The sequence below is a fragment of the Nansenia antarctica genome (genome assembly GCF_963989245.1).
Source record: "Nansenia antarctica genome assembly, chromosome: 19".
Lineage (NCBI taxonomy): Eukaryota > Metazoa > Chordata > Actinopteri > Argentiniformes > Microstomatidae > Nansenia > Nansenia antarctica.
The window spans coordinates 10848631-10863333 of NC_137692.1; the positions used below are offsets into that span (position 1 = coordinate 10848631).

The 14703-nt window shown below is 40.8% G+C and overlaps 1 protein-coding gene across 1 annotated transcript in view; it reads left to right on the forward strand.

Moving 5' to 3' along the window:
* Positions 1-14703, forward strand: part of LOC308174167 (protocadherin-15-like) — a gene marked incomplete at both ends in the record, with an annotated part of 188179 nt that overhangs the window by 69568 nt on the left and 103908 nt on the right. Inside the window, 7 exons of the mRNA XM_080549237.1 lie at positions 1823-2029; positions 2604-2624; positions 4856-4990; positions 7014-7163; positions 9637-9830; positions 12180-12312; positions 12527-12606. Of these exons, the coding sequence (XP_080405363.1) occupies positions 1823-2029; positions 2604-2624; positions 4856-4990; positions 7014-7163; positions 9637-9830; positions 12180-12312; positions 12527-12606 (920 nt within the window). The remainder of the gene's footprint in view (positions 1-1822; positions 2030-2603; positions 2625-4855; positions 4991-7013; positions 7164-9636; positions 9831-12179; positions 12313-12526; positions 12607-14703) is intronic.

The window sequence follows — 14703 nt, forward strand, 5'->3', positions numbered from 1 at the left end:
ACGAGAACATGTTTTATATTTCAGATTCTTCAAAGTAGCCACCTTTGGCTTTTTTGGTGGTTTTCTCCCACGTATTCTAGAGAAGAGAATGCTGGGCTGTGTTCACAGTTTTTAGCATTCCTTTTCCACTGACGCGCACACACACACACACACACACCAATCTGATTGAGAGAATGCCAAAAGTGTGCAAAGCTGTCATCAAAGCTAAAGGTGGCTATATTTTTCGAATCTAAAATATTAAACATATTCTGGTTTTGTTTAACACTTTTTGGTTTACTACATAATTCCATATGTGTTCTTTTATAGTTTTGATGTCTTCAGTATGAATCTACGATGGAGAAAATAATACAAAATAAAGAAGACCATTAAATGGTTATTATTTCAAAAAGTGCACATACGGTACATCAATTGTACTTACTGGTACAGTAAAGAAAACCATTAAATGAGAAAGTGTGTCCAAACTTTTGACTGCTACTGTATGTTTATATGAATATATGTTTATGAGGAATGTCGGCAGTATGCCAGGCTGCCTGCACATGTACAGTACGTCTCACTTGGTGAATTCTTATCAGAGTGAGGGTCCAGTTTCACATTTCGTGACGTTAGAATTATAAGGTTCTATCTCCATTTTTGTCAAAATTGAGTTTTTTACATAATCTGATCCATTAGGTGTTTATTAATGCCTGTGTGGTGTTATTTTACAATGACATGGTTTGTTACTGTTGTGTGAGTTTGGATGGAGGAGGGTAAGGCTGCATATTGATTCTCATTCCACGACTGCTCTGGACAATGATAAACGATGTGTGTCAGAGTAAGGTACAGTATCATCGCATTTGACACAGTCCATTACACAAACACCAAGATGGTGTGGAAAGGGTTAAGTGTTCCTGTTAAAGAAAAACATTTCAAGAAAAAAGTGATTGCTTTACCTTTAAAAGTGTACCTGACAACCCTTTGGCCTTTATGGCATTCTTGTATATACACTCACCCAACACTTTATGAGGAACACTATACTAATACTGGGTAGGCCTCACCTTGCTCTCAAAACAGCCTCAATTCTTTGTGGCATTTGTGGAAACATACCTTTGAGATTCTGCTCCATGATGACACATGATTGCATCAAGCAATTTCTGCAAGATTTAAGTGTACTTTTCCCCGTTCTACCACATCCCCAAAGGTGTTCTATTGGATTCAGATCTGGAGACTGAGAAGGCCACTGAAGAACATTGAACTCATTGTCATGTTCATGAAACCAATTTGAGACCACTTTCGCTTTGTGACATGATGCATAATCCATGCTGAAAGGAGCCATTAGACGATGGGTGAATATGTGGCCAAGAAGGGATGCACAATACTCAGATAGGCTGTGGCATTCAAGTGATTATTGATTGACTGAATTCAACAGGACCTAGCCACTTTACAAAATAAATTATAAAATATTTGCAATATGACAGTGCTGAAAGCTCTTAGATTGCAATAGGTCCTCCTTGTAGAACACTTATTGTTGAAAAGAGTAGCTAGACCTTCCATTCCTCTCGACTTGGATCCGTTTCTGGTCCAGCGCCCAGAAAGATGATAAGGACACGCATTATTCTCTCCCACTTAGAGATGTTTTGGCAAGACATAATAATAAAAAAAAACTTAACTATTTGTGAGATGTTCCATAAATGCTTTCTAGCTTTTGAGAAACAAACTAAAAACTGAACTGAAATTCTTATTATTTCAAAAAGTGTACATACATCAATTGTACTTACTGGTACAGTATAATAATGGTTGAATACAAATGAATACAACAAACTCTTCTTAATCCTCCTTGCTGTAGGCTGAACAAGACAACGGTCATCCCCTGCCGACCTACGCTGACCTCATCATTGAGATCCTGGATGAGAACAACCAGGCTCCGTACTTCCAGTTTGCCACCTACCAGGGTTACGTCAGCGAGGCCTCCCCGGTGGGAACCACCATCTCGGGCAGTGCCAACCTCACCGGTCCCCTGAGCATCATAGGCCTGGACAATGACATTGAGGAGGTACTTTGTTCTCACACACACATGTACACACACACACACACACACACTTACACACACGCACGCACATGCGCACGCGCACACGCACACACGCACGCACACACGCACACGCACACACACACACACGCACACACACACACGCACACACACACACACACACATTATATTTTAACTATTTAGCAGACGCCTTTATCCAAAGCGAGATTACAGGGACAGTCTCCCTGGAGTAACTTAGGGCTAAGTGTCTTACTTACTAGTGGTGGTGTTCCCAGGTAGGATTTGATCTCATGACCTTCTGGTCACCAGTCCAACTCACTATACACTAGGCCACCACTACCCCACCCCACACATATACACGCACGCAGGCAGGCACACACACACACACACACACACACACACACACACACACACACACACAGTTATACAAGGTTATACAATACAAGGTTATACACATGGAGCCAGAGAAGCCTAACAAGGTAAACTAATATACCTAATGAATGTTTGTTTGAGGGTCATGCAGGGATGGCAAACTATCCTCTAGTCACTAATTAACTAACGTTGTGTCTCCCTGTTGTAGCTGCTACCTGGTGAAACACCTGTAGGTAACACAGGATGGTGTGGGTGCTGTGGTGACTACAAGTGTGCCTTTGGGTGTAATATACTGTGTGATGTGTGACACTCACTTTCTAGGAGCATGATGGCTATCTTCTAGCTCTTTCTATTGCTTGACTTGGCTTTTTTTCTCAGACTAATAATATCTTTCCTTATGTGTGTGCATGTGTGCATTCTGTCTGAGTCAAGCAGAACATGTTGTCTGAACATCTGATTAATGAGGAAGTATACAGTATGTTATGTCAGTGTGTGTGCATGTCTGTTGTGTGTGTGTGTGTGTATATGTGTGTATATGTGTGCGTGTGTGCGTGTGCGTGTGTGTGTGTGTGTGTGTTTGTTCCACAGCCCAACAGAGGTTATGGCACCTAAACCCACACAATTCCAGGTGCTGGCAGGGGTTTTCTATGCGCTTCAACTGCATTTAATGGGTGAAAACTCACATTGAGACAAGATGCCAACATACTAGATAGAAGATGTTAAAAGCGAGTGCAGCAGCTTTCCACTGAGTTGTTTGTGTTTCTCTCCCTGGATATTTCACAGTGTGTTTACAATGTTGAAAAGGCTGTAGAGATTCCTCTAACCCACGGCGCTATCATATCTTATGATTCATACACTTGTTATAAGTCTACAAAGTAAAACAAATGTGGCCTAACCCTAACCATAACCCTACACAATGTAATGGCCCTGTCTACAAATATCCTATTTTCACTCTCTCTCTCTCTCACTCTCTCTCTCTCTCACTCACTCTCTCTCTCTCTCTCTCTCTCTCTCTCTCTCTCTCTCTCTCTCTCTCTCTCTCTCTCTCTCTCTCTCTCTCTTTCTCTCTCTCTCTCTCTCTCAGTTCTGGAAGAGGTCGACAAAGCAATGCATCCTACCAACCCAACTTGCCTTCGCCCTAACCAAACTGATAAACTTCAAACCAAACTGATATTTTACAATGGATGTTGTTATAATAATAATAATAATAATAATAATAATTATTATTATTATTATTATTATAATTATAATTATAATTATAATTATAATAACTTTATTTGTATAGCGCTTTTCCTGCAAACGTTGCAGCTCAAAGTGCTTTAATCATTATATCATCTTAATTTAATTATTTTGTAACTTAAATGCGATATTAAACGGATGGGTTTTTATAATCTTAATTTAATTATTTAGTCGTGATTATGTGATGTTTTATTTGGTTAGTTGATGTAAGGTTGTCATTTGATGCTTATCATAACGTGAAAAATAACGTGTTCTTAAGATTGGCAGTTGACGTTTTGTTAAATGCTGCCTATTTATGTAAAAGCAACGTTGAAAGTCTAATATTTATGCAACCTAAACTTCCTAACTAAATGGATATGTATAGTAGACATAACAAAGTGATTTAACTGTTCTCATTGATTTAAATCACTTCTACAGAGACACTTTCAGATAGAAACACTGTTTTCTGCATAGTTGTCTAATGGTGTACTGTACTGTATGCTTCTCATCCCTTACATACTGAGGATTTATTAATCCTCAAAGTGTGATACAAATGTATGAGTATACATTATTTCACATTGTTAATATTACTACTTATATATTTCATTTTGTGATACACAGCCTATATCAATAGAATGGAATAATGTAACAATACTAGACACTCACTTGATATGAGATTAAAAACAGAACTAGAATGAAAACATAAAACAAACAATTCATATTTATTTCAAAATAAAGTACATCTAAAAAGGTTGTGGGTTTGAATCCCAAACGGGGTCATAATGAACAATGTTTATTTAATAATGGTGCATGGATTCTGAAGTACATGTTTCCATGTCCTCCGTGCTCAGCCACTCGTGACGTTAGAATTATAAGGTTCTATCTCCATTTTTGGTCGAAATTGAGTTTTTTACATAATCTGATCCATTAGGTGTTTATTAATGCCTGTGTGGTGTTCTTTTTAAAATGTTGACATTTTTGAGTTCGAATTCATAAAATACAAAGGTTCCATCTCACAAAACATAATGGAATGTAAAAACGTTGACGCTCAATATCTCTGAACTACCCTAAACGGAGATAGAACCTTATAATTCTAAGCTCACACACTGTTAACCTTCTGCCAATCTTCCCTCCTCTGATATCCATGTTTTTCCCTCTCTGCGGTACAGCTGAAGCTTTTAAACATGGCCAACTGGTCACCATGGTAACACCTTCTTTTTCCAATATCTTTCTTCCTAAAAGACAAAAGACCCCATGTTGAAGATTCATCTGGAGGACTACACAGCGGTCTTTACCCTGACCCAGACAGGACTGATCCGCCATCTGATGCTGCTGAAGCCAGTGGACAGAGAGAAGCAGATGACCTACTCCTTCACGGTACTCTTCATAACATCACTCTACTAGTTAGGATTGACACTACTGCACTCGCTTCCTTTAGAAGTCACAGATCTTGTTAGATATCATACGACCTGAGTAGCACCCACAGCTGCAGCTGCGTCCACTTCTAGTAGGACTACAACAAGTCGTGAGCTTATAATGATAAGGTTCTATCTCCGTTTAGGGTAGTTCAGAGATATTGAGCGTCAAAGTTTTTACATTCCATTATGTTTTGTGAGATGGAACCTTTGTATTTTTATTAATTACTAACTAAAACATTTCAACATTTTAAAGATAACACCACACAGGCATTAATAAACACTTAATGGATCAGATTATGTAAAAAACTAAATCTTTACAAAAATGGAGATAGAACCTTATAATTCTAACGTCACGCAGTGGGGTAGTCTTCATTCTATCTTAGTGACTCATAGTACCTTTCAATGTCCTAATGGACATTCAGCAGATGTCTGTGCTCCAGGACAGAAACAGAGGCAGGCTTCTGTTTTTCTTAGCAGTCCTGTGTAGCACCTTCTGAATTGAGTTGCTGTTATCGTCGCTAAAGTACTTGGCTACCTGATGGACTGAGTGTACTATTCGGTTGTTAAGTCTGACGTCAAACGTGACGTTTAGCAATTTCCGGGTCCAAACCAGAAATTCCCTGCACCATAATACCAGTGTACTACAGCGGTAGAATGACAGTTCAATCGTTTTTTAGACTTGGATCTATTCATACAACAAGGGACACAGCACTTTCCTGTTTTTCCCCATATTTGTCAGCGTCTTTGAGCTTGGAAAAGCGCTATATAAATATAATTAATTATTATTATTACTGAGGCATTTCGAAGACAGCGCCTCAGCCAACTTTGGACCCGGAAACACGTCACGACTTAACAACCGAATAGGATAATGGCCATGATAAGCACATTTCCTTTGAAAGGTTTCACATGTTTACAGAGAGTTTTATTGTATGTGGTTTTATGAAAGATGATCATTGAGAAATAACATTGAAACTATTCTTGCAATTATGCTATGTTATCATGGTCAGGCCGGGGTAAAAGCATAATCTTCCCAATGGAAATGTAAAAATGTGAATATATTTCCGCGTTGTTGAAAATCAATGACACGTCGCTAGTCAAGTAACACAGCTTGTTTTGTGAGCCTGCTAACAATGTAAAGTATTTATAGTTAACTAGGTAGCAGTGGGGATTACTCACTGAATCCATTGCGTTGCAGTATTTTGGCTTGACTAGCGAGTTTGCGTGTGTGCGTGCGTGTGTGCGTGCGTGTGTGCGTGCGTGCATGCACGTGTGCGTGTACGTGTGTGTGTATGCACGTTGAGAAGCACCACACGTAACGAGGAGTCTGAGATTTTCACTTTGGCCTTAAGGCAGAATTTCTACTCCTCTTCTCTTCGCTTTAAAGCGCCTATATCTTTTTGAAAGTACTTAACTGTTTTACATTAATATTCCAGAATTAAAACTGTGTGATTTTTTTTTTTTTTTTTAAGTGTCTAGTGTTGCTGTTATACAGTAGTCTCGGACCTGGATTTTATCAGCAGAGATGTTTTAAACATCACTCTTTGTCCATCACATACAACCTTTGCTTGAATGACTTTTGTTTGAATCCATCTCATGAACAAATGAATAAGATACAGTACTGTAGGCCTGTATTTGTCAAGGTTTCGAGAGGGAAGATAGGATAGACCTGCGTATGCATTTATGGAGATCCAGGCTTTCCTTTACTGCAGAACAAAAAAGGAATGATTTAATCTGAGTCCTGAGATTGGTCAGATGGAAATATCAAACTTGAGATCTCAATAGCAGGTTCCTGACTCAGTCCATCTAATTGTCCACCCTGCATCAGTGTAGCAATATCAACCCTGGTGGGTGGTGCATTTGTTATTGGTTACAATCATAGACAATCATAGACATAAACAGCACAAGTATGGAATACCGTATATCCTATTGGACTCGTATGAACTTAATCTTTTTTCTGTCTGTTTTGATCTTCAACATCAAAGATGGTAGCTACAGATGGAGTACAGGAGAGTACACCGGTGACCGTCAACATCTTGGTTATTGACGCCAATGACAACACACCGACCTTCGCCGAGGTATCTTACAGTGTGGAGGTTTTCACTGACATGCAGCCTGGAGAGACAGTAATACAGGTGATCAATCTCTCTCTCACTCTCTCTTTCTCTCTCTCTCTCTCTTTCTCTCTCTCTCTCTCTCTCTCTAACAATATCTCTCTCTCTTTCTCTCTCTCTGTCTCACTCACTCTCTCTCTCTCTCACTCTCTCTTTCTCTCTCTCTCTCTAACAATATCTCTCTCTCTCTCTAACAATATCTCTCTCTCTCTCTAACAATATCTCTCTCTTTCTCTCTCTCTCTCTGTCTCACTCACTCTCTCTCTCTTTCTCTCTCTCTAACAATCTCTCTCTCTCTCTCTCTCTCTCTCTCTATCTAACAATCTAGGGTCTTAGGTCAACAATCACAACCCACTTTCTTTGATCAGCAGTCATGGCTCAAAAAACAATGTACTTACTTACCACAGTGGCAGAACTCAAATACAATACACTCCAGCGGCATCATGACTCTCCACTAGGGTAACTAAACAGACATGACCATAGAGCATAGAGCATAGATCAACATATCCCATTGTGACTGCCATGACTCTAAGTCCCTCTGGATGGCTTCAGCAGGAATCAGGTTTGTGGCTTCTGATCATGAATGGATTTCAGAGTCTGTTTAGTTCAATGATGATTATGTTTGGATTTGTTTGAAGGACTGGTGGTTGTGGAATTGTGTGTGTGTGTGTGTGTGTGTGTGTGTGTGTGTGTGTGTGTGTGTGTGTATGAAACCTCTGCTTTAGTTGAGGGGATCAGCTTAAGTAGCGTCTGCCATTTTCGTAGACAGAGCATGATCTCCCATCTCATGGTCTTCCCATCAGCCTGCTCAGCACTGGCGCACACCAAAAAAAGGTCAACTTTAATCTGTGTAACAAATCAGCCACCAGCCCCCCACCAGAATGAGGCCAGGGGTCACAGAGCGGCCAGGTAACCGTTATTATAAGCCGGACGGACGCAGGTTTCTGATGCTGGTGCTTTTTCATGTCTCAGACATCCAGAGCCATGACAAGTGAATGGTTCTATAGCCTGGATTAGCTGTAGCAAGACCTTGCAGACTTAGCTAAAAGCTAAAGGCTAGCTGAGGGTGCTTTGTGTCAAACACAATTATGGTTGGAGTTAATTGGTTGGAGGGGAGGGTGGGTGTTAAGTTGCGGAGTACACATATCCGTTAAAGCATAGCTATGAAATCTAAAGCAGAGTTTAATGTATGGCTGAAACGATGCATCGAATAACTTGAATAATTCGATTACAAACATTGATTAGGATGATTAAGATTGTCTGCCTTCTAATCTACGCGCTGCAGAGCTGACTTTATGTGTATAGCTGTTACTGACCATTAGCAACGCTAGTCTTATGTAGTTACATTCAATTAAAGTACTTCAACAGAAAAAAATATAATGGAAAAACTGAAATCTGGAAAAATGTAAAAGGAATAATGAAAAAGGGAATTTATTATGAGATACAATGTCAAGTTGCTGTCATGCAATGTCAATGCATTGAAAATGGCTGTTTTTCCTGTCATCATGTATATGCCGTTACTGAATATTTCTCAAAGCCGTTTGACCCATCTACTCGAGTGGTAACAAACTTAATATAGGCCAATGTTTTTGAAAGACATTAAAATGGGGGTAAACGTTTTAATACGATGGCAATAGATTTAAATCAAAAAGTTATTGTGAGGGACGATAAGTTGTAATGAGTTCGTTCAGTCATGTCCATAACTGTTAGAAATAATCATTAGGAATATGTTTAGTTTTAGTTTAGTAAGTTATTTTTTCTGAGTGGGGCAGTCCCACTCATATTTATTTTTCCATTTTATTGGACAGGCATAGTGAAGACAGACAGGAAAGTAAGGAGAAGAAGGGAGACCGGGCATGTCAGCAGGGCATGGGCCGGATTCTAACCCATGCCGACATGGGCATACATGTATGTGTGCACTGTATGAATGAATGAATGAATGGTCTTTATTGTAGACCGCGGTGGTAGACCACTGGACCACCCCAGGCCACATATGTCGTGTTTGACACGTCAGCGATTCTTCAGTGTTTTATTTTCATATTTTATAACACCTATCCGTAAATGTCAATTGTTCTGTAAACTTTATGCAGCACGCAGCATGCTGTTAAATGTCAGTCAAATGTGCCTGTACACAAAACACAGGTTACACACTTAAAAAGGTAAAAGTGGTGTACTAAAATAAAAAATAAAATAACCTGCAGCATTTCACCGTCCATAATCCTGACATGCAGCTCCCTACGTAACAACGGCTGCCCCTACCTCGAAACAACTGCTACTCCATTGGTTCAATAAACAAACAATCCAACGACTGCTAGCGTTAGCAGCCCTGACTGTTGCTTTGGGTGCTGCTTGCCCACACAACTAATGAAGAAACCTCGAGGAATACTGAAGTCTAATATTGAAATCTATTTCTCTCTCTCTCTCTCTTTCTTTCTCTTTCTCTCACTCTCTCACTCTCTCTCGTTCTCTCTCTCTCTCTCTCTCTGTCTCTCAGCTGACAGCAGCGGATGCAGACGACGGACTGAACGGCCTCGTGACCTACGAGATTCTGGCGGGCGCCCAGGGAGATTTCGTCATCAGCAATCGTACCGGGCGCATCACCGTGGGTCCGGCCATCGCCCTGACGGTGGGCCGGTCCTACGCTCTGACCGTCCGGGCCTCGGACAACGCCCCGGAGACACAGAGAAGGTACGACACATGGGCCCGTTCTGTTAGAATAAAATCAGATCCGGTTCTTTTGTCGACTGCTCCAAGGAAGAGGAGAGAAGTTCTCTGTTGCACACTTGGTATTTATTGAAAATGACACGTAGAGTACAGAGATGCATCAGCTGGACCCCACTCCTGAGGCGGTCTCAGGAGGAAGGTTGTTCTCTTCAGAGTTTACATTATAGTATATACGTTTAGTCCTTCCCCTTTTTGTCACTATGATGTAATCGCTGAAAGGCCTTGATTATAATGGTCTAAAACAATGAATTGAGTGTTGTCTTGTGTTTGACGTGAGAGCTGAGAAAGGAGTATTCTGCTGCACCTGGCTTGAAGGCCAAACAGAACAGTCCCAGACAGAAAGTAACTCCCTAATACCTTATAATTGGTCTTGTGTAGGGTACCAAACTGATAACGTGCCTATTAAAACAGGAAAACTGATAAGATATCTAACTAACTGGTGCTAGGAGAATGAACAATAAAACCTTAGAAAAATATTTATCCTGACCATTCCTTCAGATTTCATCTGTTCGTTCATTCTGAGTGAATGAGCTGTTCACTCAGTTATTGATTGTCTTGTTCAGTGTCATTGTGTCTCAATTTCCGATGTTAGTGTGTGTAAGCGATTGAGAAAAACTGTAAAATCCTAATGCACAATTGTGAACGGGTCTGGTGAAAAAGTTTTCTTTTGACATATTATGAAAGTGGAGACTGTCAGCTTATGTACACTACCGTTCGAAAGTTTGGGGTCACCCAGACCATTTTGTGTTTTCCATGGAAACTCATGGAAACCATTTAATGAAGCTGCCAGTTCAGGACCTGTGAGGCGTCTATTTCTCAAACTAGAGACTCTAATGTACTTGTCTTCTTGCTCAGTTGTGCACCGGGGCCTCCCACTTCTCTTTCTACTCTGGTCAGAGCCTGTTTGTGCTGTTTTATGAAGGGAGTAGTACACACCGTTGTAGGAAATGTTCAGTTTCTTGGCAATTTCTCACATGGAATAGCCTTCATTTCTAAGAACAAGAATAGACTGTCGAGTTTCATATGAAAGTTCTCTTTTTCTGGCCATTTTGAGAGTATAATCGAACCCACAAATGTGATGCTCCAGATACTCAACTAGCTCAAGGGAAGGCCATTTGTATAGCTTCTCTAACCAGCAAAACCGTTGTTCAGCTGTGCTAACGTAATTGCACAAGGGTTTTCAAGGTTTTTCTAATCATCCACTAGCTTTTTAACGCGATTAGCAAACACAATGTACCATTAGAACACTGGAGTGACGGTTGCTGGAAATGGGCCTCTATACACCTATGTAGATATTCCATTAAAAAACAGATGTTTGCAGTTAGAATAGTCATTTTCCACATTAACAATGTATAGAGTGCATTTCTGATTAATTTAATGTTATCTTCATTGAAAAAAACAGTGCTTTTCTTATAAAAAATAAGGAAATTTCTAAGTGACCCCAAACTTTTGAACAGTAGTGTATATGTACGTATATGTATTATCTTCTTCAATAAATAGTTGTTTGTACACCTTAAACCAAATACCACCAGAGCAAAATCGCTCTGAATCAAAACAGACACGTTTGCTACTATCGCATTGATAGCTAGCTTGCAGCTAAGAAAGAACATTGCTATGAACTTCTAACTGCATGTTTAGTACCTCACAGCATGCTGATATAACATCAGCATGCTAAAAACACAGAACTACACATAATTAGACGATCACACAGCCCTTGCTTTTGAAGGGTTTGAACGTTTGTTTACAAGCTAACTAACCCAGTAGCCTACAAAGCAGGACCACGGACGAGACAGTGAGTCCAATTCACAAATTAGAAGTATTTAGTGATCCTAAAACTGTTGTTTGTTATATTGACGTTTGTAATGTGAAAAAAAAAAATACATGCCGACCACTGGCGGACTCAGAGGGGGGGGCAGGGGGGGCGACTGCCCCTCCTGGTGCCCCCACGGTTGAAAAACGTCTGTCTTAAGTGCCCTTTTGAGTGGCAAAAATGCCCCTTTGAGTGGCGAAAATGAGAGGATGTGCCCTATTGGTGCCCCTCCAATGGTCTAAACTTGACCATTTGCCCCCACAGTTGTAAAACGTCGCACTAAAGTGCTCTTTTGAGTGGCAACATTAGAGGATGTGCTCTATTGGCTGCCCTTCCAATGGTGTAGACTTGACCATGTGCACTGATGGGGTCCCATGTTGTGCAGTAGGTGCCCTTTTTTTCTTTTCGCCCCCCCTGCCCTTCAAACAGACCTTTTCGCCAGAGCGTGTCTGACAGTGCCCCCCCCCCCCCCCGTGCCCCCCCCCCCCCTCTGTCCTCTCCAGGAGCTCCATCACCACGGTCTACATCGAGGTGCTGCCTCCCAACAACCAGAGTCCACCTCGCTTCCCCCTGTTCACCTACAGCCTGGAGGTCAGCGAGGCCATGAGGCTCGGCGCCATCCTGCTCAACCTACAGGTGAGGGAGACACAGGGATGCTCATGTACTGTACTGTTAGCTCCAGGGTCAACTTACACCCCTAGGCACTGGTTTAACATCAGGTTATTCTGCTCGGCCCAGTCGGTAGAGCCTTGGCACTAGTGATGATTGGGGTTGTTGGGTTTGATGCCAGAATGGATCGTATTGAAAAAGACATGGTGCTCACGTGACTCCCTCTCCTCTGTTGCTATAGGCCACTGACAGAGAGAACGATCCGATCACGTACCGCATCATCAGTGGCGATTCCCAGCAGATCTTCAACCTCTCTGACACGTAAGATCATTGATTCCTGAATTAAAAGCCCCGATAAGACACTGGGTAATGAGCGAAACACTTTCAAGTTGCCCCCATTGCCTTTGTGATGACACTGTAATTAATTGAGTAATAGGTTATTGTCGTTACATAGTAATCAAGAAAGACAGTCTTTATTCCAATTTCTTGAGGCCTACTTGAGGCCATGTGTTATCAGCAATCTAAATGTTGGTGGGGTGGCTAGTAGTAGTACAAGTAGCTTGTAGTAGTGGTAGTAGTAGTAGTAGTAGTAGTAGTAGTAGTAGTAGTAGTAGTAGTAGTAGTAGTAGTAGTAGTAGTAGTAGTAGTAGTAGTAGTAGTAGTAGTAGTAGTGGTAGTAGTAGTAGTAGTAGTAGTAGTACAAGTAGCTTGTAGTAGTAGTAGTAGTAGTAGTAGTAGTAGTAGTAGTAGTAGTAGTAGTAGTAGTAGTTGTAGTGGTAGTAGTAGTAGTAGTAGTAGTAGTAGTAGTAGTAGTAGTAGTAGTAGTAGTAGTAGTAGTAGCAGTAGTAGTAGTAGTAGTAGTAGTAGTAGTAGTAGTAGTAGTAGTAGTACTAGTAGTAGTTGTAGTGGTAGTAGTAGTAGTAGTAGTAGTAGTAGTAGTAGTAGTAGTAGTAGTAGTAGTAGTAGTAGTAGTGGTAGTAGTAGTCGTAGTAGTAGTAGTACTAGTAGTAGTATTAGTAGTACTAGTAGTAGTAGTATTAGTAGTACTAGTAGTAGTAGTAGGAGGAGGAGGAGGAGGAGGAGCAGGAGGAGCATGCATTGCTAACAACATAAATGATGGCACGTTTTATGAATCGACGTAGCCATGTGTATGTTGTCTAATATGTCATGGGTAAGGATAAGCTCTAACTGTGGGACTTCCAAACCACCCGTTGGATAATATGCAATTACAAACCCATTACTAATGTACCCAGTAACAGCACGTCAATACAACACTGTTACTAATTACGTCGATTTTGATAATCAGAATAGCTTTTGGCAAAGCCTTTTAGTCCTACAGTAGACCATATTAAATATCAAAGCAGTTAATTTGACAATTTCAGTCACATTTGGGCTCAGTTATCCTAACTAAGAACTATGGTAGCGATGTGTTACGAGTAGCTAAAGCCTGGTACACACATAAAGATTTTCTAAATCTTGACAGATTTTTTATCTGAGCGAGACCCCCACACATGAAGATAAAAAATCATGACATGGATTGAACAGTTTTGATCGTATTGTGTGTGGTATGCTCCGATATTCCATGTACATGTCGGGAGGAATTGACTCTTAACACACCTCACACCACAGGATAATCTTGTAGGATAATCTTTAGAGCCATCCGATAATCGGGCGTTTGCTGTCCTTGGTCAGAAGGGGGGAAATCGCCCAAATCGCCAAAATCGGCCAGATTATCTTGTGTACCAGGCTTAAGGTAGTTTGATCCAGGTACAGTACAGAAGTAGAATTCAAAATAAAAGGCACTCTTTAATTGAGCATACAAGCAACATTGCAAACCAAACAGTAAGCTGTAGTAGGAGTTGGAGCGTACAAATGAAACGGAGACTTGGAGCCAGTATAAAGCCGACCGTGTCGGCATTTATTTAACTGAAGACATAGCGCCAGTAGCAACACACAACACTTCCTTATATGTTACCTGTAACCCCATACGTCACACCCCAGTGACCGGCGTTAAAGTGCCCGCACACAATTCCCCATAAACAAACACACAGGTGAATTATGTACATCATAGCTCATAGTATTGTCCGCTACAAAGCGACAAAACAAAATAGAAGAAGGCTTAGTCTCCAAAACTCAGTATTGCTCAGCTATTTTGCAGTCTTTCTGTGTAGGAGGCAGGCTAATTTACAAGACGCCAACCAGTGGCCTTTGTGTGTAAGTAAGTAGCAGCTTCCCATTCTAAAGACTATGATCATTTGGCCCCAGAGGCGGCGCTAAGAGTAGGTGAAATAGGCACGGCTGTCCTAGTGTTAATTGCCTTCCTGAATGACCTACATTATTATGGTTTGATAAGAGCATGTTCAGACTTACACACTTCTCCCAGAGGCCAATAGGGTTTTGTGGAGGCTTTTTAAAATT